Source organism: Natator depressus, chromosome 2, assembly GCF_965152275.1.
Source record: "Natator depressus isolate rNatDep1 chromosome 2, rNatDep2.hap1, whole genome shotgun sequence".
NCBI classification, from domain to species: Eukaryota; Metazoa; Chordata; order Testudines; family Cheloniidae; genus Natator; species Natator depressus.
In genome coordinates this window covers 58,588,830-58,613,263 of record NC_134235.1, presented here as the reverse complement: position 1 = coordinate 58,613,263, position 24,434 = coordinate 58,588,830, and the positions used below count along the sequence as shown (strand labels likewise).

General features: G+C 43.3%; 1 protein-coding gene across 3 annotated transcripts in view; it reads left to right on the top strand.

Moving 5' to 3' along the window:
• Positions 1 to 24,434, top strand: part of C2H8orf34 (chromosome 2 C8orf34 homolog) — a 220,104-nt gene that overhangs the window by 122,147 nt on the left and 73,523 nt on the right. For all 3 annotated transcript variants that reach the window (XM_074944265.1, XM_074944264.1, XM_074944266.1), the window contains exon 8: positions 20,540 to 20,675. In XM_074944265.1, coding sequence (XP_074800366.1) covers positions 20,540 to 20,675 — 136 coding nt within the window. The remainder of the gene's footprint in view (positions 1 to 20,539; positions 20,676 to 24,434) is intronic.

Here is a 24,434-nt window from a genome sequence, read left to right as displayed (position 1 = left end):
GTTTATTCCTCTAGCATTTTCTTCACAGTAGTACTCATTACTTCTGAGCTCACACTCGAGTCTGGTAGAAGGCCTTCCTTACCACCCAGAGCAAAAACTTAGACTATACGCTAAACCCTGCTTCTAAAGCTGCATGCGTTCCTAGAGAAGCGGTATCACAAGGCCGTTCCTACTTTCAGGAATTAAACACTGGAACATCATCTAGTTGAGAGGCTTTTATTTCCCTGATGGTCATGCTATTTCACTTACCACCATGAAATTAATTTTGTCTAAACTGCACATCCACCTATATTCATACAATTTAACTTTTGTTAAAAGAAAGCATAGAAGTTGATATGAATTCAATAAGCTGCATCAGCGGAGGCTAAATTTGCCCTATTTCAACTAAGTTAGTACTTCTGGGAATTGGACGAAAAAGCTGAAACAAAAGACATCTGCATGTGCAATCACAGTCATCTGTGATAAACATTATGTACATCGCCTAAAGATATTAAAGTGTTGTTTAATTTCACTAAAGATCTGTGCAAATTGGACGCACACCTCCCCATAGATGCTTTGGTTCCATTTTTCAAAAATACGACTTTACCCCAAATTGCTGCAGCCCAGTATAGAAACCTTGATGCTTCCCTAACAGAGGATGAGTTTATTCAAGCCATTACGAATATGAAAATCAGGAAAGCCCCTTTGCCAGATGGCTTCCCTGCTGAATTCTATAGACACTTTCTTGATCTCTAACAAGATGCTTAAAATGTTTGAGTCACTCCTAGAGGGCATGCTTCCCCCTATACTGAGGGAAGCCCTAATATCAGTACTCCTTAACCCTGAGGAGATGCCAAACTATGTTCCAATTATAGGCCAATTTCACTTAGTAATAGTAATGTCAAAATATTGGCAAAAGTTCTGGCAATAAGAGTGGAGAAGGTTTTGGGTTCTTTCACAACCCAAATCAGGTTTGTCACCAGCCGTTGTGGCTCAGATAATCTTTGACAACTTATTGATATCATAGCAGTGAAATAGGATGACCACAAGCCGTATTAGCATCATATATAGAAAAGGCTTTTGAGAGATTGGTCTGGGGGTATATGTTTTACTTCAAAAAAAATTTGAATTTGAACCCATATGGTTCCTGGATCCAACTGTTATAGTCTTACCCAACCTCTTGTATTACAACGAGCAATGCGACCTCGTATACCTAGTGATACAAATAGGTGGCATCCTCTCCCTAAGCCTGCAGGGAGGGGAGGGTTAATACAGTAATAAAATGTTGGTGTAGGGTTCTCTATATTCTAAGCAACCTATTTGTATATAGTCTTCCATCTTATTTTAGAAAAGTTAATAACAGTATTAAAGCCTTTTTGTAGGGTCCTGGTCAAGGCTCATGACTATCACTTAAAAATCTCCAGCTCCCTGTTGGGAACAGGGACTTCCCAGACCTGCAAAATCATTATGCTTTTATCATGTTGTCATAAATATAAAGGGAAGGGTAAACCCCTTTAAAATCCCTCCTGGCCAGAGGAAAACTCTCACCTGTAAAGGGTTAAGAAGCTAAAGGTAACCTCGCTGGCACCTGACCAAAATGACCAATGAGGAGACAAGATACTTTCAAAAGCTGGGAGGAGGGAGAGAAACAAAGGGTCTCTGTCTATATGCTGCTTTTGTCAGGGATAGAACAGAAATGGAGTCTTAGAACTTTTAGTAAGTAATCTAGCTAGGTACGCGTTAGATTATGATTTCTTTAAATGGCTGAGAAAAGAATTGTGCTGAATAGAATAACTATTTCTGTCTGTGTATCTTTTTTGTAACTTAAGGTTTTGCCTAGAGGGATTCTCTGTGTTTTGAATCTAATTACCCTGTAAGGTATCTACCATCCTGATTTTACAGAGGGGATTTCTTTACTTTTATTTACTCCTATTTTTATTAAAAGTCTTCTTGTAAGAAAACTGAATACTTTTTCATTGTTCTCAGATCCAAGGGTTTGGATCTGTGGTCACCTATGCAAATTGGTGAGGCTTTTTACCAAACTTTGTCCAGGAAGTGGGGTGCAAGGTTTTGGGAAGTATTTGGGGGGAAAGACTTTCCAAACAGCTCTTCCCCAGTAACCAGTATTTGTTTGGTGGTGGTAGCGGCCAATCCAAGGACAAAGGGTGGAATATTTTGTACCTTGGGGAAGTTTTGACCTAAGCTGGTAAAGATAAGCTTAGGAGGTTTTCATGCAGGTCCCCACATCTGTACCCTAGCGTTCAGAGTGGGGGAGGAACCTTGACACATGTCAAATTAGTTCCAACATGCTAACACCCTTATGCCCACATGTGCAGAAACTGAACGGGGTTAATGCATCCATTTCCCCCTGTGGGTCTGTTTTGTTCCTATTTTATTGGATGGAGAAAAATAAGGTGTCTGCCATGGTGGCTGCATGAAGGATGTGGGCAAAGAAGAACCAATGCCACCCTCGCTGGCATGCAAAAGCCCTTTTTTGGGGATAACCCAGACTTGCAAATTGAGGGTGGGGGGCTGTAATTTGGAAGAACTGGCTCAGCCGGGGTATCATATGAATTCCCAATTAGTTGTAATACTAAAGCAATGATATGACCTACCATTCTCAACAGAGTTACAGTACTTATAACTGAATCTGTTGCTAAAGCATCAGTTTGGTCCAGAGGCCCCAGACCTACTGGGAACTTTGCACATACTTCATAAACTCCCCAGGCTCATGTCCACTATGTATACTTTGCTAATGAAGACTAACTCCATTGGTCAGGAGTTCTTTGTGAAATCATGGGAAAGGGAGTTATCATAGGCCTTAAAAGAATCCCACTGGGAGAGCACATTTTGTAATGCTTCTGTGGCTATGCCTAATATAGCAAAAGATTCTATTCCAAATCTGTTGGATGCCACAGAGGTAGTGCAAGCTGTGAGGCCTCATCTACTGATATTTGGTGGTACTCTATTAAAGAAAATAGGACTCCTTTTGCATATGCTATGGAACGATCCAACAGTCAGGCCACTATGGAAAGAGGTGGACACAAGAATGAAAATAGTGCCTATCTTCAGCAACTAAACCTCAGCTGAAAATTGTATCTTAGGTTCTGTATCTTCTACACTGGGTTTAACTCTACCACAAAGACTTTGGATCTTGAGAACTACAATGTTTACCAAGCACATGACTATACAAAAATGGAGGAGTAGGTTTATGCCCAGACTAGAGCAGTGGTATTCAGACTTGTCTGAGTGAGCAGCAAAAGAATAGCCTATTGATGTACAGAGCAATTATATGAATTCAAAGAAATTTTGGGCCCCTTTCTTGAGACATGTGGATAAGGAATTCTGAGATAATTCAAATAGTCTTCCATTCCACCTGACCTCTTGGCATTTTCCTTCCCCTTTTTGCGTATCTGTGTATGGGTTTTTTTTTGTTTTTTTTAATGGGGTGATTGAGCAACAAAATGACAGATGAAATACAATGTTGATAAATGCACATTGGAAAACATAATCCCAACTATGCATATAAAATTATGGGGTCTAAATTAGCTGTTACCGCTCAATAAAGAGATCTTGGAGTCATTGCGGATAGTTCTCTGAAAACATCTGCTTAATGTGCAGTAAAAAAAAAAAACCTAACAAAGTCAGGCTCAATTAGGAAAGGGATAGATAATAAGACAGTAAATGCCACTATATAAATCCATGGTACACCCACATCTTGAATACTGCGTACAGATGTGGTCACTCCATATCAAAAAAGATATATTGGAATTGGAAAAGATTTTTTTAAAAGGGCAGCAAAAATGATTAGGGGTATGGAACAGCTTCCATCTGAGGAGAGATTAATAAGACTGGGACTTTCCATCTTGGAAAGGAGGAGACAATGGGGGGATATGATAGAAGTCTATAAAATCATGGTGGCTGTGGAGAAAGTAAATAAGGAAGTGTTATTTACTCCTCATAACACAAAAACTAGGGGTCAGCAAATGAAATTAATAGGCAGCAGGTTTAAAAGAAAGAAAAGGAAGTATTTCTTCACACAACGCACAGTGAACCTTGGAACTCTTTGCCAGAGGATGTAGTGAAGGCCAAGACTATAAGAGGGTTCAAAAAGAACTAGATAAATTCATGGAGGATAGGTCCATCAATGGCTATTAGCCAAGATGGTCAGAGATGCAACCCCATGTCTGGGTGTCCCTAGCCTCGGATTGCCAGAAGCTGTGAGTGGACAACAGGGATCACTCAATAATTGCCCTGTTCTGTTCATTTCATCTGAAGCATCTGGCATTTGCCACTGTCGAAAGACAGGATACTGGGCTCGATGGACCATTGGTCTGACCTAGTGTGGCCATTCTTGTGTTCTTCTTGTTACCATCCACCCTAACCCCAGCTGAGTTTGTATTGTGTGGTCTTTCAGCTGGGATGAGTTGTAAAGTTACATAATTTTATAGGATATCATGTGATATGTGCACTATTGGGTAACATATATGATCTGTAAATAGTTTACCTTGTGGTATTTTTTAATTTTCTTTATGAAAATTAATACAAAATTAATCACAGAAAAGCATATAATCTAAATGATCTGCATGATGAGGAAGATACATGCAGTAGTGTGGATTGACCTATATTCAGTTTCTTATGCTCTGAGACGGATCTTGCTTCCACTGAAATAAATGATAAAACTCACATTGACTTCAGTGATGCAGGATCAGGGCCTATAGCCCCAAGCTGCTTCTCTATATTCCAACATTTTATTTTTCCTTTTTGTATGAACCACTAATTGCCAATAGTGGCAACAGTTTCATCTGTCAAGGGTGAATTTTATTGGACGGTGCTGATTTGAATAAGAAAATGTATCTAAAACATGAAACGGCTGTGCGGCAGGGTGCTGCTAGAGACACCTTAATCAGTGCCTGCCACTCCAGCCCCAACTGCGAGGCTTAGATTGGGGCTGGATTGATAGCCTGATGCTTGCAAGGTAACTGACCACCCCTGCCAGCCTCGTTAGCAGGAGCTATAAGGATGTGAGGAAGTAAGAGCAGGAGAGCAGAGACCAGGAGGGGGAAGGTCAGGCTCAGACAGAGGTGGGAGTCTCCTAGTCTGTTTTTTGGCCAGGCCTATGGTCAAAAGGCCTCATGTAAAAAAGCCTGTATATAGGTAGAAACTGGTGGTGTGGACTTGATTACAAATAAAGAGCACAGGTGTTGCACTAGCCTGACGTGTTCCTGGGTCTCAGAGACGAGGGGGAGAAGGGTCGAACCGGAGGGGCATGGTGTGTGCCCGTTACAAGTGGAGGCTTGTCCGGGATACAAAGCCACCGCTAGGGCGTGGCTACCCGAGGATGGAGGGAACCAGTGATTAGCTAAACAGCAAGAGGAGCTGCAGAAAACCCTGCAGGCCTTCCAGCAGTCCCACCAGGCAGAGCAGCAGGCCTTACTTGCCTGGCAGACCGAACAACAGAAGACCCTCCAGGACTTCATCAGGGAGCTGGCCGGTGTACAGCAGCAGCTCCTGCACCGATTGGTGAGTCCCCCGGGAGGTGATGGCAGCCGCACACCAGGGTTGGGCCTCTGTAAGACGGGCCCCGGCGATGATGACCCCGATGCCTTCCTGGGTACGTTTGAGCGGGTGGCCATAGGTGCCAGATGGGACAAGGCAACCTGGGCCTAGTGGTGAGCTGGAGCCGGTTCGCACTGGTTCGCTAGAACTGGTTGTTAAATTTAGAAGCCCTTTTAGAACCGGTTGTTCCGCGAGGGACAGCCGGTTCTAAAAGGGCTTCTAAATTTAACTGCCCAAAAGTGGCGCCTTAGGCGCTGACTCCATGGGTGCTTCAGCCCTGGAGCACCCAAGGGGAAAATTTGGTGGGTGCAGAGCACCCACCGGCAGCTCCCTGGCCCCAGCTCACCTCTGCTTCGCCTCCTCCCCCGAATGCGCCGCCCCGCTCTGCTTCTCCACCCCCCCAGGCGTCCCGCAAATCATTTGTTCGCGCGGGAAGCCAGGGGGCTGAGAAGTAGGCTATGGCTTCCCGCTCAGGCCCAGGGAGGCGGAGGTGAACTGGGGCGGGGGGGCGCGAGGAGGGCTGCCCGCGCCGCAGCAGGTAACCCATGGGGGGGTGGGGAGGCACGCGGCGCGCAAGGGAACCGCTCCCTGCCCCAGCTCATCTCCGCCACCCTCGGCCTGAGCGGGAAGCCGCTGCCTGCTTCTCCGCCCTCTCTGGCTTCCCGCTGAACAGCTGATTCGCGGGAAGGGGCAGAGAAGCAGAGCGGGGCGGCGCGTTCAGCGAAGGAGGCGGAGCGGAGGTGAGGTGATCTGGGGCCGGGCATGGGGTGGAGAGCTGCCGGTGGGTGCTTTGCACCCATCAAATTTTCCCAGCATAGCTGGGGGGGGAGTCGGCACCTAAGGCGCCACTTTTGATGTGATCAGTGGGGGAGCGGCCGCTCCTCCTGCTCCCCCCCAGCTATGCTCCCCTGCCCCTAGGAACCAGAGGGACCTGCCGGATGCTTCCTGGGAGCTGCCCCAGGTAAGCACCACTGGGACTCCCCAGCTCGCCCCCCAGCAGGTGCTCTGGCTCTTAGGGGAGGGGTGGGCACCCACAACAGTGGCCCACGAGACCCTCCTGTCCGGTTCTGGGGGCAGTCAGGGGACAGGGGAGGGGGGTGGATGGGGCAGGGGTCCTGGGGGGGCATCAAGGAACACGGGGGGGTTAGATGGGGCAGGAGTCCCGGGGGGCGGGGGTGAGCAATGACCCCCTCGTGGGGTGAGGAGGAAACCAGTTGTTAAGATTTTGGCAGCTCATCACTGCCTGGGCCCCTATCTGGCTGGCGAAGCGCAGGCTACCTATATGGCCTTAAGTGATGAATAGGCCAAGGATTATGATGTAGTGAAGACAGCCATCCTAGACCAGATGGGATTGCCCATGGACAAGCACAGGCAGAAGTTTTGGGCTGCCCGATGGACAGGAGGTTTGCAGCCCTGAGCTTTTGCCCAGAAGCTCACGGACTGGGCCACTCGGTGGTTGAGGTCGGGCACCCAGATGCTGGGAGAGATTATAGACAGGGTGATCCTGAACAATTTGTGCAGGGCCTCCAGGAAACCCACGAGTCTGGGTCTGGTGGCACCAGGTGAATATGGTAGAGGCCGCTGTCAAATTGACTGACTGAGGAATACGCAGAAGCAGATGTTCCTCAAAAGAAGGGTCAGAAAGGCTGGGACCTGGACTGGGGGAAGAAGCCCCAAGGGAATCCCCCCACGAGGAGAAGCCCGGATAAAAGAAAGGAGGAGAACAAGGGAGCCCCTAGTCACCCAGGACAGTTGGTCTGCTGGCGATGTGGGTGGCTGGGATACAAATGCAGAAATTGCCCAGAAATGGAGTGTGGGCTAGCTGAGCTTTGCAGCTGGACGAATGGTAGAAGAAGCAGGGGCGAGGACTGGCCACCATCCCTGTGCAGATGGGGAGGAAGCCCCAGAGGGTCTTCGTGGACACTGCCTTGGCCTGTTCCCTCATTCAGAGAGGGCCGGTGAAGCCCCAGTGATTTATCCCTGGGGCAGGAGTGATGCTCGAGTGCATCCAGGGGGATTGGAGGCCTCGCCTCATGGCCCAGGTTGCCCATGGAGGTCAGCGGCCGGTTTGCTTGGCAACTGGTGGGGGTGGGAGAGGGATTTCCGTGGCCTGTGGTCATGGGGACAGATTGGGGTCCTGTCCCAAAGGGGAAAGGATGCCAGGGGAGGGGCCCCCTGGCACGAAGGGAGGGGAGACCCTGGTGATGGGAGGGGAGATCCCTGGACCTGTTGGCCTCAGGTCAGTGGAGGACCCAGGTCCCCAGAGGACAGGAGAGAGAGAGAGACCCTAGATAACGGAGCCAGAGTGAAGAAGGGAAAGAAGTAGAAGGTGAGGGACCGAAGGAATGTCCCGTTATAGAACCCAGGGAAAGGGGCCTGAGGCCGAGAGGAGGGAGGGCCCCAAGGAATGCGTGAAGGTGGTGTGAGGACCTGTGGGTAGCAGTTGACCTGTGGGGCTGTCCGCTGCCTACCCAGTATGCCTTTTGTGGCTGGGGAATGGACCAACCCTGTGTGGAGGACCCTGGGGACCACCCAATGGGCAGCAGCAAGCCTCCCCAGAGCAGCCTCCCAGGCAGGGGGAGAAGGGGCTGGACCAGACTCCCTGGCGGCGGCTTAAAGGGGGAGGTGTGTGGCAGGGTGCTGCAAGAGAGGCCTTAATCAGCTCCTGTCACTCCAGCCCCAATCGGGGGATTGGATTGGGGCTGGGTAGATAGCCTGATGCTTGCCTGGTAACTAACCATTCCTGCCAGCCTCATTAGTAGGAGCTATAAGGCTGGGAGGAAGTGAGAGCAGGCGGGGCGGAGACCAGAAGGGGAAGGTTAGATGGAGGTGGGAGTCTCCTAGTCTGTTGCTGGTCAGGCCTGTGGTAGGCCAAGCTGTTGTAAAAAGCCTGTATATAGTTGGAAACTGGTGGTGGGGACTTGATCACAAATAAAGAGCATGGATGTTGCACCAGCCTGAAGTGCCCCTGAGTCTCTGAGAAGAGCGGGAGAAGGGCGGAATGGGAGGGGCACAGCATGCACCCCGTTACAGGCTGGTTAAGTATATATTAAATGGCATACAGTATGACTCCAAAGCAGAAGAGATTTCTGGAACATGAGAAGAACTGCCATCAGCACAAGTATGTTTTATTTATTTATTTATTTATATGGGAGTAATGGAACACAGTAACAGCCTGGGTTTCAGTCAATGATCCCTGAGAAATCCACACTATTCAGACAGAATTAATCAGTGTCTGTCGTGGTGGAAGAATGCTGCCATGAGACAGTCATAGCTTCCAAGGAAAATTCATTACTTTACTGGTGGATCCAAAATAGCTGTTGGCCTATAATAGCATAAATCAGGGTTCATTATCTCAATTTCCCACTTTCAACGGAAAATATGCTGGTTTTGGCACTATATTGAACTGAAAAACTCCTGTTTATGCCACAACACGTAAATGGTCTTAACCTTTCCAAAGATGGATGATGAAAATTTCTAGCTTTATACCTCATCCTTCTTGGCTTATGTTTCAGTGTTACGCCATTTAGGAAATTACAGTATATATTACAGTGGAGGAAGAAGGCAGAAGTAGTGAAGAATGTCAACTAATAGGATGACAGGCTTGATCTGGCAAGCTCTCTTCTCATGGAGCTTTCAATACATCTTAATGACAGATCACACAACGAGGATTTTGGTCCCAGCACTGTTGCCATAACCAGAAGGGGTTGAAGGATGTGCCAGTAACACACACCCCCTACTGGCCTACTACACTAAAAATATTTAGCACCATCAAACTTGTCCATAAAAAAGCATAAAACAAAACAAAAAAATCTGATTTAAAAAAAATTGTCTAATGGTCTCTGTGTCGGGATATCCTTTTGTTTGGCTGAAGTAGATACATTTTTCTCCTGTTCCTTTATGTTCTGGAGCAAAAGTAATAGAAAAGTTTATCTGGGAAATTATCAAAATACCTCACTGCTGGCTTGTAGCTATTTAATGCAGCATTGTTATTACTATAAACATTACTTTGCGCTGTTCTCTGCATGGTGACTGTGGTCTACATCTTACTTGCCAGTGTCGTCATATAGCAGTGGGATTGAATTTTAGATTCAGATCCACAGAAGGAGAGTCCACAGTAGGCACAGATTTTCAAGCCATAATTACATTTGGAGCTCAGAGCCCACACAGTACTGAACCATGACAGGAAAAGGAATGGTCATATGCAAACACACACACAATTGTTTAATTGTCTTTTCTAATCTGTCTAAATAAAATAATAGTTGCCAAGCAGTGTCGCACATTACACTATTTCATACTCTATATACAAGTCACTATAATTCAGTATTTATATACTAGTAGCACCCAGGATTTTCAAGGTACAATGAGACAAGTTCCCTGCTGAAGGAATTTGCTATGAAGGGCCTAATCCTCCAAACATCTTTCTGTGGTATTACTCACAGTAGACAGCACTATGCTCCATATGTATTTGCAGAATGGGGCCCAAAATGCATACTGGACTGGTGAAAAATAAGGGAAGGAATGCAACAAAAAGTAAAGTGGTGAACTTCACAGCTCAAACATGTAGAATGGGACAAAGATATGAAGGAGCAGCTAATCATACAGGTTGGGTAGAGGAAAGGGGCCAAGGGGCAGTAAGAGAAGAACAGAGAGAGTTCTGGGGTGAGATCCTGGCCTTGTTGAAGTCAATGAGTATTTTCCTAGCTTCTGTATGATCACATGGATGTAAATCATGTTATAGTGTAGGAAAGCAAAAACAAAGACAAGGCAGCAAATGTAATCCTTACAAGTATTCACTACCATGGCAGATGAATCTTCATTTTCCATGAATCATTAGATTCTACTAGTATACTTTTCCCCAATTCATTTTTGTATTCAATGTCTTCTTTGGTACAGAAGTATTTTAACATTAAAGTGTTTGCTATGGGAAATTGTGAGGAATCCCATTCTCTGATTATGGAGCAGAAATATCCAAGTCATACACTTATAAGAAAAAGGCAAAAAATCACTTTATTTTAAGTAAAATATACATTATTTCACACAACTAATTGTTTAAATCTATGTAATATTCAACTATTTGCTTTTCGATCATTTAAAATTGATCATCATGTAGAACTAAGGGCTTGTCTATCCTTACCACACTGCAAGGGTGCAGCTGTACCAATGCCACTGTGCCTCTGTAGCGCTTAGTGAAGACGCTACCTTCAGTGACTGGAGAGCTTCTCGCATTGGTATAGATATTCCGCCTCCCTGAGAGGCGGTAGCTATGTTGATAGGATAAGCCTTCCTGCTGACATAACACGGTCTACACGGCGGGAGGTTAGGTTGGTATATCTATGTCACTGGAGCGACATAATTCTACTGACATAAATTGGTCATGTAAACCAAGCCCAAGTTTGTTAGAGACTGAGAGAGGAGTCTTGCTCAGTTACAGCCTGACTGAGGTGACAGGCCATGCCTCTTTATGATGATATGCTAAAAGCTGCAGTTTTTTGAAGTGATAGCCTTGACTAATAGCCTTAACATGAGAATACTATTGAAGATACTGGTGTTCTAATTTTGAGTGCTGAGAGGCAATTGTTCCTCTCATCTATACAGGGAGTTTACTTGAGAAGAAAGTTATGTGGAAGGAAATGTATCCTACAATGACAAAACAAAATAACTTACTTAAAGCAACATCCTGTGTTCTGGTTCCTGAGTCTGGACTGGGCCTCGCTTACTGTAGATGACAAGCCACCATCAGAACAAAACTAGGTGGCAGTTATGTGGGGATTTGAGAGACTTTCCAATGGAGTATGGGTGCTCCCTTCCTCTGACATGTAAGTGTCATCCTCATGGAGAGTGAAACTGGCTTTTCTTCTTTCTTTTTAAACACATTTTCTTTTCTGTGTACTCTGCTTTTGTCAATGACTTCTCATTGCTGTTACCTCAAATTCACTAGAAACCAACCCAGGGTTACACTTATATTGGTTTTATGAAATGCCGCTATTAGATCAAACAGAAACGGGATGGAGCTTATTCATGCACACACACATTCAACGCATTCGTACCCTCATACACCCACACACTCACGCAGGCGGAGAGTTACCAGAGACAGCATAGGAAGCTGAGAAGCTGAAGCATAGTAGATCTGGTGTGTCTGCCTGCGGTCACAGATCCGGCCCAGCAAGCAGGTCAAGAAGAAGGGCTTGTGAGCATGCTTTCTTTCTTTTATTGGAACTGGGTGGCTCCTGTCATGTACACTGAGTTTTCCTTCTGTGTCTGTCACTGAGAAGCATTCCCAGACGTCGTTCCTTTCATGCATATCAGGTTCTTCCTTTCTTTACAGTACCCCGTAATTGCCTTCTCAGGGCAGATTACATCAGACACACCTGGCCTGGGCTCTTTTCTCCTTGCAGTTCCTCTCCGCCGAGTCCCACATACACTTCCTTGTTCACACTCCCTTATCTCCCACACACACACTCTCACACTCTCCCTGATTGCATGATGGAATATTGCAAAGCTTGGAGGTTATACAGGTGGTAACTGGAAAGGTTACAAAGCTTGCAAAAGTTAGAAATTTTAAAAGCCTATGCTAACAATGACTAAAAGTTACAAAGTTTGCAAAAGATTACAGAACTTAATGATCATACTAGCAACGATTGAAAAGTTACAAATTTTATAATCACATTCTACTGGATTGAGCGGAGGCTTTACACAACAGTTGCTTTTCAATTAATTCATGCAGTCACTCAGCTGTATTATCAATATTTGGTCTATCAAGGGAAAACAAAAGGAAAGGAAAACTCAGTGTTCCAGGAAGTACTAAGCTGAATGAAAAGCTTTTTAGCTACTGTTGCTGTTCCATCACATTATATAAAAGCAATTTAACTCTTTCATCTTGAGAGTCAGATTTTTTTTTGCAAAGGAGCATAGTTACACTAATTTGTATCCATTTTAATACTAGATGCTTTGGAACCACCATTTATAAGCAGTTGTTCTTTAGAATATGTATCTGTTGTTGAGTAATGTTCTCTTGGAGCAGCTTGATATTGGAATAGTGACTGTGATGTGACGCATTATTGACTAGGTTATTAGTAATGACTGTGGATGTCAGATGCAGGCTAAAATTAGCATGGAAATCAAGATCTGGTGTATGCTTTTTTTTATAGAGGGGAGCTATGATATAGAGGTCTCTAAAATCATGAATGATATAGAGAAGCGTTACTTACCCTTTCACACGATACAAAAACCAGGGGTCTCCCAATGAAATGAATAGGCAGCAGGTTTAATACAAACAAGAGGAAGTACTTTTTCCACACAACATACAATTAACCTGTGGAACTCATTGTTGTGGGATGTTGTGATAACCAAAAATATAACTGGGTTCAAAAAATCTAGATTAATTCATGGAGGATAGGTCCATCAATGGCCATTAGCCAAGATGGTCAGGGCTGCATCCCCATGCTCAGGGCAACCCTGAACCTCTGACTGCTAGGTACAGGAAGGCAAGACAGAGGTGGATCTCTCCAAAATTAACCTGTTCTGTACACTCCCTCTGAAGGTCTGGTACTGGTCAATGTCAAAGACAGGCTATTGGACTAGATGGACCATTGGTCTGACACAGTATGGAAGTTCTTATTAGCACATCCCAAAGCTTCAGAGAATTGAAGGGTTGGAAGATTGCCAGTAGATTCTGATGGCTACATGCAGGCTCAATAAAACTATGGACATCCAAGCAACTTAGGCAAGATCAGTTAGGGTAGCAGGAGAAGGATGCGGCATCTGCACTCCAGATTTGAGGTTTGCAACTGAAGACACAAAGTATTGCTGGGGAGGCACAGTAAATCTTGGGGCACTATCATTCCAGAGTGCAGTCTAGACTAGTGAGTGCTTGCATAACCATTTTCCCTGCAACCTTGGGTGCCTCACAATGCTTTCCTGCAGTAGCTCCCAACTTGGGCCGCTCATAAACAGCCAAACAACATGAAGGTCACATCCCGAGTGTCCATGTAGAGCTGCAGCCTGCCAGCAACACTCCAGTCAGACTCTGGTTTCCACCAGCATTGGTTACTACTTGCAGGGTGACCCCAATATACTCTCAGTTCTGAATTTTCCCAAAAAACACGTGTTCTGCACTCTTCAGCTCTCTCCTGTACAGTTCAGATATAAGAAGTCTGTTGTCCCTATAAGGGGGTCAATATGCAATAGTTTGCTACTTTAACTAGAGTTACTCAAACAGTTCAATTTAAACACAACACTGGATTAGTTTTGAATAAAGAATAAAGCAAATTTATCTAACTACAAAGAGATAGGCTTTAAGTGAGGACAAATATAAGGCATTAAAGTCAGAACTGGTTACAAGAGAAATAAAGGTAAAATACTTTCTCGTAACTAAAACTTAAACTAGACTTGGTTCAAGGTAAAATCCTTACCACATATTCCCAGCAACATTGCTAACCAAATTTTCATGTCAGGATTCCTTCCAAAGTCCAAAGGCTGGTTCCTTTGTCATCTTAGGTGACAGAGAGAGAGAGAGAGAGAGAGAGAAAATACTTGGGGCATTCTTGTCCCCCCCACTGTTATAGTCCAGTCACTCTTTGAAATTAATTTTCCTAAGGGTTACTCCTAGATAAAATCCCTTCCTGCTGCGAGGATGGAGAGATGGAGGCTCATGGTGAAAGAGGTTCCATTCTGTTGTTTGTTAAAATGCAGATCAATCTGTTCCTGCCCCCATTCCTTGCCAAAGAATGACCACTTGACAGGTGATTGTCAATCAATTTTGACAACTGGCTAGAGGTATCAGCTTGTCTTTGAGGAACTGGTTTATGCCATCCCCAAACTTGTCTGGTAAAAACATTTCAGTCATAATTTCAGTTTATGTTCATAACTTTATGTATAATATTGCTACATACATTTCACCAGGATATTATAGGCTAACAAGTTATTAGTTTTTTCAAATGATATCTCACAAGGTATGTTTTATACAAAGATTATTACAGTTGTTTGAAGGGTGTGAATACAGGGTTGCATTCAGTCCCGGAGACTTAATCAAATTTTGTGTTTCAACAAGTGTTTTGGTTAAACAGGATTTGGCGAAGTGGGATTATGCTTGTATTTCCATTTGGAATGCTGATGACTTCGCACACAGCTGGCAGGATAGTTTCTTTTCCCCTCCAGCACTGCATTAGGTAAATGCATATTCTTTGCAAAAATCTGATAATGTGAGTTGCTTTGCAAATATTATGCATTTTAGTATAGGTTACAGCTGTTTAGCTAAAATAATAGGATGATGACTTAACCCTATTTAACATTTTGCATTTTTCCTGTTTTAGGTACTATTAGACACATCTCTGACATCTAACTTACTAGTATATTTTGGAAGCTTTGAAGCATTCTAACTTCATTTACTATTGTGAGGAAAAGGCCAGAGCAGTAGCCTATCAAATTTAGTACTCAGTAAAAGTGAGTGAGACACTTCTTGTAGTATAGGGAAATAAATTTAAAATTTATGATGGTTGGCACCTTATAACCATAGAATTACTGTACCTTTCTAAGTTGTCAGACAGCCAAAACTTAATCAAGCAGAGAATTGTTGGAAACCTCACTTACAGAAATAACAGCTGTTTGGGGAAAAAATGAGGCATGAGCTGCCATTTCCTTTAAAATCTAATCCATCCAGTAGTTTACAGCTGTTCAAAAATTGTGACTCTCTTATCTTTAAACAAAATTAAACTGTGTGTGTACACACAGACTTCAGTCTGTGTATGATATCCTTATGTATTGATTGGGTAACACTTGCTGACTGTAAATAAATTTTGTTTAAAACATCGGTTCATTTGATCTAGTTTGTGTTGGCAGTGTTAGCTATGGATAAAAAATAAAAGGAACAGATCCTTAGCTGGTGTAAATAGACTTCAGTGGAGCTGACATTTTACACCAGATGATGATGATCTGGCCTAAAGAATTTAATGTTTTTTTTATTTTTCATTAGGCAATAAAAATGTTATTGTTAATACATCCTTCAACCAGATCTAGATTAAGGGCACCATTCAAAAAATTTTATTCAAGTTTACTGTTACTTCTTCAGGCTTAAAGTTTATATCTTATTACACTGCCACCTTGTATGCATGTTGTTTATTAAAAGGAATGCCCCCAAAAGAGTATCTCCATGTTGATGATGATGATGATGAGCAGGTTTTTAGGGCAGTGCCTAATGGGGCTCCATTGTGCTAGGCACTGTACAAACACAGAGTAGTAGATGGACCCAGCCCTGAAGAGATTACAGTTTAAATAGGCAAGACAGACATGGGGGGAGGAGAGGGGTAGGAAACAAGCAGAGTGAACAATGTGGTGGGAACAAATGTCATGTTAATTCCATGATTTTGAGGGCAGGGTAGTTAGTTCGGAGGGGAACAGCTAAATGTAAAGAGAAGTGAAGGGAGAGGGGACATTGAAGGGAGGAGGGGTGAGGAGGACAGGGAAGGGGAGAAGAGAGTAAGAGGGGCAGGAGTGAAGCTGAGGGGAAGAGACTGAGATAGGAGGAGGGAGAGGTTGGAGCAAATGGCCAGGAAAAGTCCAGTGAGACTTGTAGAAACCTTTCTGAATGTCTGAAAGCGCCTGCTTTGGCTGCTTCTGTGGCTGCCTGCTCCTACTGGCCAGAGTCTGAGGCTGGTTCCTCCCTGCAGTTTCCCCCAAGGCCACATGGCAGAGTGGAAGGGGAGAAAGGCACCACCTGTGTCTTATGCCCCCAGACAGAGTTTGCTGCTGCACAGTCCTGGATTTTGGAGGAGGAGTGCTGGGAGAACGGGTGGCCGTGGCCTCAGCTGGGCCCCGTTTCAGCCCCTTCCCCTTCTGTGCAGAGATTGCTGCTGCTTCCCACCAGCTGAAGTTTCTTTGTTATCTTTGCTACTATGATCAAACCGTTTATGCTCTAAAATGCAGCTATGAGCTGTGATCTGATAGGATATCATAAGCAAGATCGGTCCTTGTCCACAGTTAAGGAAAACCAAAAGTGTGGCAGGTACTAGTGTTCGTGATTCAACAGGTGGTATTTCATCTTCTCATATATACAAGAAGGAGTCTTATTGCTTCAGCCCATATCTTCTCTGACTCCCCATTTATTTTAGAATCCATTTCAAAATTGCCTGTATTGTTTATAAATTCTCTGTGACTTTCTCTTCCCTTCCTCCCTCCCTCCCTCCCTTTATTTTTTCTTTATATCCTGCTTAACCCCTTCAGCTCATCTACCCTCAGCTGCCTTTGGCTGTTCCTGTAATCTGTTTTCCTTTTGACCCTTTGAAATTGTACATTAAACATGCATCATAGAAAAAACAAGTTTACAGATAGATATATAAGTAGGACCCTACCAAATTCACAGCTGTGAAAAACATGTCATGGACCGTGAAATCTGACTATTGCAGAGGAGACCAGATTTCACAGAATTGGGCGGCTGGAGAGCAGCTCCACCTGAGACACCTCCTCTTTCCTCCTTTGTGGATTTACAACTAAAAGGAGCATCTTAAAGAATGGACTGAGGACCTTCCAATCTTTTGGAAGTTATCAGAGAGACTTCTGCAAGCCAGCAGCCTATTCCATCATTTCTACAACCCTGATATAAAGACTTTGCTATGTATGTAATCTATTAACCATTTATAACTCTCTTCTTTTCTTTTGTTAATACATCTTTAGTTCGTTTACTAGGGAATGGCTGACAGCATGGTATTTGGGTAAGGTCTGACATACACATTGACCTGGTGGTAAGTGTCTGATCCTTGGGATTAGTAAGAACCTCACATATGGTGAATTGGATTTTCAGTAACCTCTCACTACGTGAGACCTATTTATCTGGATGGGAGCCAAGGGCTGGAATGACTAAGGGGGACTGTTTGGCTTCTGGATAATCAGTGTGGCATTGCAGAAGCTCTTTTGTTACTGGCTTGGTGAATCTAATTATAGAATAAACCACCAGTTTTGGGGAATTGCCTCCCCTGTTTCTTGTAGTTTGCCCTGAGTGTGGCATTCTCAGCGTGGTCCATTCCAGGCACCCAGTCACAGGGGGGTTACAGGGCTAGCTATACCTCTGTCTCCTTTCTGGTCTCTCTCCCTTCAGGTATTAGGCCTTGTGTCTTTACCTCTCCCAGCCTGCAGTTCCATTTTTATTCTGTGGCCTGGGCTACAGTACCGCGTGTATCCATTATTCTTACCCTGAAGGTCTGACTGAATTCAGCCACCTGTGATTCTTCCCTTCAGGAGTCTGTGACCAGTGGTGTGTACAATGACTGGCACAACACTGGATTTCCTACAACACAGTCTGAGTGTCTGTTGTTTCTTAGTTGGACACCAAGCTTCTTACCTGGAAATCTTTTAATGGGCATCACTCCCTCTGCTCTCTGTTTACAAGGATCTTGTCCCCTGTTTTTCCATTTTAAATTAAAGAAATATTGTCACATACAAACCATGCCAATAACCAGCCCAACATATAGTGTTCAATAATTATCACAGTGTAGCTTCACATCTCTATGACAACCTCATATAAAATTTACAGTACATGCAGTACTCTGACTTCATTTGATGTTTGTCTCCATGTCACCTATAACACATGCCTAAGTTTGATCGATGGATTTTAAATTATGAATATTTTAACTTAAGCAGCCATATTTTTAAGTGATGCCATTTGAGTCTTTCTCTCCTAAGAGAGATGGACCATGTTAAAATATCTAAAATTTTAGATTATTCCAATTTTGAAATGACTCAGAGTTGAAGAGGCCCAATGCTCTAAGCTACTCTAAGATTAATTTCATGTTCACAATTTTAAATTTGCTTAAATATTATCTTTAAACTTTTAGCTGGATTTGTAGATTCCCATTAGGACATAAAAAGAAATGTGATTCTGAAGAATATGGCCCATATTATTAGATCTGGTTTTAACATTTCCAATGGAAATGTATATCTTTTATTGAAATTTTCAACCAAATTTATCAAAATGTTTTGTTGCAATAAGGTCACTTCAACATTTATATTGTATTTTATAATCCTTGTCCCAGTCTGTTTACTCAGCCAGTCCCAGTTCTCCCCCTACATCCTAGCGTCTTGTCAAATCTATCCCTGCTTTCTACTGCGCCGGTTCTTCCTCCAACTGTTTCCTAGTCTGTCAGTCTCTTTTTCCAGCCAGTCTCAATCTATGCTCATCCAGCTGGTTCCCAGTCTCCCCTTTCCTTCACCAGCTCCCAGTCAGTATCCCCCCACAGCTCTTAAAACCAGTCTCCTTGCCCAACCTGTCCAAGTCTGCCTTCTCACTCAGCTCCCAGTCTCCACTCTTCAAATCCCACTCACAGTTTCTCTTCCCACTTCTTCCTCTAGTCCCACTATCACCAGACTCCTTGTCCCAATCTACTCCTTTCCCTCCCGCTCGGTCTGGCTTTTGTCTGTTCTGCATTTGAATGCAGCTTCCTCTTCACTGCTGCCTGGGTGCCATGGGGGGGGGAGCAGCTGGAGGGCTCATTTAGAGCACAAGAGACACAGATGCCCTTTTCTCAGTTCTAGCGTCCAGCCCAACCTTGACCCGGAGCACCCATGACAGGGAAAGTTCTTCTGAGTCCCTGTAACTCTTGGCTGGAGCATGCTCAGTTGCTGTGTGCAGGGCCAGCTCTAGGATATTTGCCACCCCAAGCAAAAAAAATTTTGGCCGCCCCCGCTTTTTTTGGTGCCCACCCCTGGCTCTGCCCCAACTCTTTCCCTTCCCCAAATCCCCAGCCCCGCCTCCTCCTCCGGGCATGCCGCATTCCCCCTCCCATTGCTTCCTGCAGCTCCTCCCCCCGCAACCCTCTGTCCTAGCTGACCTCGCTCCTCCTGCTCCCCTGAACATGCCGCCGTTTCGCTTCTCCCCCCTCCCTCTCAGGCGAGGGAGAGGCAGCGCGTTCAGGGGAGCAGGCGGAGCGGAGGCGAGCTGGGGGCACGGGGGCACATTTCTAGGGGCAGCATGGCCGGCGCCGGAATGCTGCCCCTAGAAATGTGCCACCCCAAGCACCTGCTTGTTTTGCTGGTGCCTAGAGCCAGCCCTGGCTGTGTGAAACTGAACTTGGCTGAAATTTTCCAAAACAATTCAGTCTGAGGCACACAGTTGGTATGGAAAATTTCAGACCAAAGTTTGGTGAAGTTATAAGCAAATGAAAACAGGGTTTTGTAATGGTAAGTGTTGGGCACCCTTAATACCAGCACTACCAATCACACACATATATTTGAAGGGTGTTGTAGTGGATAGGGCACTGGACTGGGAATCAGGAGACCTGGTTTTAATTCTCAGTTCAACCACAGTCTTCCTGTGTGACCTTGGACAAGTTATTTAATCCATCTATAAAATGGGAATTATACCTCATAGGCTGTTTTGGTGATAAATCCATTAATGATTTTGAGCCACTTGGATACTACAGTGATAAGGGTCATATAACTACGTGTGTGTGTGTGTGTGTGTAATAAATTAAAAATGAATAAAGCATAATATTTTCCAGGTTAAGTATAATCTCTTTGATTTTTCAGAATACATTTGCAGTGCTAGGAAACAAGAAAATACAAATCAGTAGTAACCATGTCAAGAGAAGATGCAGCATATTCTCCCAGTAACTGAATGTCCCCTTTGGATTGAGTCCCTCGCTCCCTACAATTAAATTGAATAGTTGGTCACCATCTTTCCACACATAAATTTGCAAACTTCTGGTAAATGAATTGGTGAAACAGAACTTGAAAAAATTGGCAACACTGTCAGATATAATACATATTTTTTCTTATATACTGTGCTAGAGAACATTAGAAATATGACACAATGTATATGTATGTATGTAAAATCTCCTAAAAATGATGTTTCCTTTTTTGTGAAAGTAAATTATATCTGTTTTCTTCCCAATGTTCAGTACCTGTTTCACTGCTAACATTTCCTTATTGACTCTACAGAAGAAATACCCTTATTGTTGCAAAATTTTCCGCAGCGTAATTTAGTTCATCCAATCATTTTGTGTTGTTACAGAGGATCTTGATGATTTAAGAATGGAAGGAGTAACCAGTGTGATGTCTTCTGGGAGTAAATTTAACCAAACTCGAAGTGCACATCCTGCTGAACCTCAGGCAAAGGTCACATTGAACATCTGCGCAAGGTGTGCCAGGTAAAACAATAGTCAGCCATAATAACAAGTAGATTCTTTTCTCCAGCTTTTTTAGATAACTACTGTGTTTACTTAAGGGCTAAGGCATGACCGCCCCTTTGCTAAAGGAAAATTACTTTGCTCCTAGCTATCCTTTGGCCTATTTTGGCAACTGAATTTTATGTAATGCGTGATACCATTCACATCAACAATGAATCAGAGTATAGGTAGTCTTGAGCCTTACTTCACAGCTTGAAACTATTTTAAGCCTTTCTGAATTCCATTAGTTATCTGAGCTTCTGTGGCTTATCAAGGGATGAATCAGGGAATTGAGCAGTTCAAAATCAATTTAAAAGCACCTGTATAAATGGAGCTATAGTTGCACAGGTGCAGTTCAGCATTTCATAAAGTTGCATTTTAACACTTCAAAATCTCATCCTGTTTCACCTCTTAGAAATAATTTAATCAGTTTGAACCCTTTTTGATTTTGGTAGCTGGAAGAAATTTTTGTATTTCCAGTATGAGGGCATTCAAACAGCTTGGTGTTCCTGAAGCCAAGTCAACTAAGAATGCAACATTAGTTGAAATGCCTTAAATTTTAGATTTAATCTCTCTCTATAGACACAAGATAATTTGGAAGATTTAAAATCATTTAAGCCTGTTTAAATAACAAAACTAGTCTTTTTACCCTGAGGTAAATGGCATAGATTAACAAGACCAATACAGAGGTTTGCTAATTTTCTCTCCTTGCCTTTACCACTGGCTGCTCTGTGTTGTTTTGAGGGGATTAGCTACTTGTATATAGAAATAACCTCTGGTGAAATCAAATTGGTAATTTTGGTGTGTGCTACCCTAGTTTTGCCATTTTTCCATTTTAAGATTATTGCTTTTTAAAATGTCACCTGTTTGCAGTGTTGTTGTAACCATGTTGGTCCCAGGATACTAGAGAGACAAAAAGAAAAGGAGTACTTGTGGCACCTTAGAGACTAACCAATTTATTTGAGCATAACACGGCTGATACTCCGAAACCTGTCATTATTTAGAGAGACAAAGTGAATGAGGCAATATCTTTTACTGGTGAAATAGATAAGCTTTCGAGTTTTCACAGAGCTCTTCTTCAGGTTTAGGGATGTTGACTTGGAAACACTCGCTGGTACTCCTAATATACCCACAGGCATGCTAAATCCCCAGCTGTACCACATTGTCAACACTGTTCCCAGGAAGTGATACCTCTGAGAATTACATGGCAGCATTGTCAATACAGCTGTGTCAACACTGTGAGCGGTAAAGCCTGTAATTCTCGAAAATTTTGCTTTTGGTGGTGAGGTGTTGTACCTTCAAAAATGACTAAAATATAGTCCTGTACCCTAGAGAGGAAATGAATAAAATACAATACTGATGAGCATCTTCCTAAATCATAGAGAATAAAATGTTAATATTGTGCAACATGCTTCCAAACAACCACATATGTAGACGTAACGTACATTTTCGCAACTCAGTGCTCATCCATATGTTAAAAGTTGGAAACAAATAAATTAGGAAGATTTGGGTTTTCTGTATGTAGACTTGTACAAAGATTTAATACAAATACTTTATATGGATCTATTTTTAAGGAGTGAGGTTAAACCTACCTTTGGAAGTGTTTGAATTGATACATTTGGTGTCAATGATTGCATTGAAACTAATTGTTGTTGTAATTTCATATTACCTTTCACATCTCTTTTTATTATTTTAAGGGTTATAAATAAATAGTTCCATGTCCTGCTTACCGTGGTGTTCTTATGAGGCAAGAAGTCACTTTAGGAGCCACACAGCTGTTATTTGGCCACCAACTCCAGCTCACCCAGACTCAGTGGGTTGAATCTTTGAGCCAAATCTTGGCCTACTCTAAGGCCCCTCTGCACCACTGTAATGGTGCACATGGACCATTACATCTGCCTTTAGATGGGCAGCTGAAGATTTCCCTGGTGAGATTTCCCCCTGAGGCTAATTCAATGCTGACTCAAAAACTGTGGGAGGGGACATGAAGGAGGGTTATAAATCCAGCTTTGCTGGGCCCCATGTGTGCTAAATAGTGCTCATATGCACCTAGGGGTTGATCTGTACACTTCCCTCTCCCAGCCCTGTTGGATGATGGCAAAGAGGACCTGACTGAGAATTTGTCTGTCTCTACCATACTCATCACCTGAGTACCTGAACACCTGCCTCCATTCCTTTGACTCTTGCTGCTGTTCATCAGCCTCTTTAAGCTTCCAAGGAACCATAGACCTTTCTGTCCCAATGCCATTGGGGAAAGCTCTCAAGTTAAAGGTGGAAAATGTAAATGTACTTTCACTGCCTATCCTTGCTCAATTTACACTGGGGACACATTCAAGCAAACTGGTCCACATTTCTTAGTCTAGGGTGGGATGACGTAAGCCCTACATGCAAAACATATTTTTAAGAACATATTTCTAGCACATATTTATATTTTTTCCTATATCACCTGTACGTGCACCCTACAATAATATTAATGGACCAGTGTATTACCAGTTCACATATGATACCTTAGATGACACAGTTTAGATACAGATTAAGACAACAGTGAGTTGGGGTACATTGAGCTGGTCAGGACAGCTGACTCTCACTGCTACATACCAGGGGGCCCCTTGTCCTCTGGCATTGGGGTGCTCTTAGGGTCACATTGACCTATACTGTGTTTATAGTTATGCACAGTGATCTTGGTAGTGGGCACTTTATAAAAAAAATGAAAAATGAATACAAATTAATATAAGTTATTATTAGAACTTTTAAATACGGTTAAACAGGTAAGTGTGTTCCCATTAACTTCACCCATTTTATGGCTTGTAATAGTGGAGCTGTATAAGGTGACTTAAAGTGAATACTCCCATTTAATTTCAGTGGAAGTTCTGTAGGTAGGAGACTTGTCAAATCACTTACCATTTATCACAGGTATTTTGGCTGCCTGTGGAATGAATAGAACTTCTTCACTTATGCATTTTTTGCTTAATTGGCAGAGATTTAAATATTGGGAAATGTGCATCTTGGCTCAGACAAAAATGTAATTTTACCCCTGCATTTGCACATCCAGGTCCTTTCACCCTCCTACACTTTTCAGATGTGCACTGCTCCAATTCGACTCCTAGGCCAAGGTACTCTCTCTGATGCTTTTCCTAGAGGTTTCCCGTCTTCCTAAGAGGAGGCTTTGTGACACTGCAGAACTGTTCTGGGAGGGATTTCTGTAGATGACTTCAGGAGTTTAGCAGTAATGCTTTTAAATAGTAGCCTAATCATCATTAATTCTTTTGATTTGATTGTGGATATGATGCACACTTTTATAAAAATTTCTACCATAATTCTTTGCCATAATCATCAACTCATTTTATCCACTGTGTAACAAAAGATGACCCATAAAGAGCTTCTTTTGCAGTACATTCTCCAAGGTCCTGACTTCTCTTTCAGGAGAAAGCTTTCTTAGGAAGTGCTGGAAATAGGAGTCCAGAAATATCCAGGCATGGGTTTGAACTAACTGCAAAAAGTTCAATGATTGATGAATGTGCAGGCGGGTCTTTTTTTCTAAACCTCAAAAGCTGATAATTTCCCTCACTAGTCCTCTTCAATTGATAGGTATATCAAGGCAAAGATCAGTACTATTAATAAAACGTAACATTCTCCTCCTAGAGATATGGATGATAAACATGTAGGTCTCGTTCAAGTCATCACACCAAATTGCTTTGTAAAATTTTATGATACAAAGGAGGGTCTTAAATCTTCAGGGCA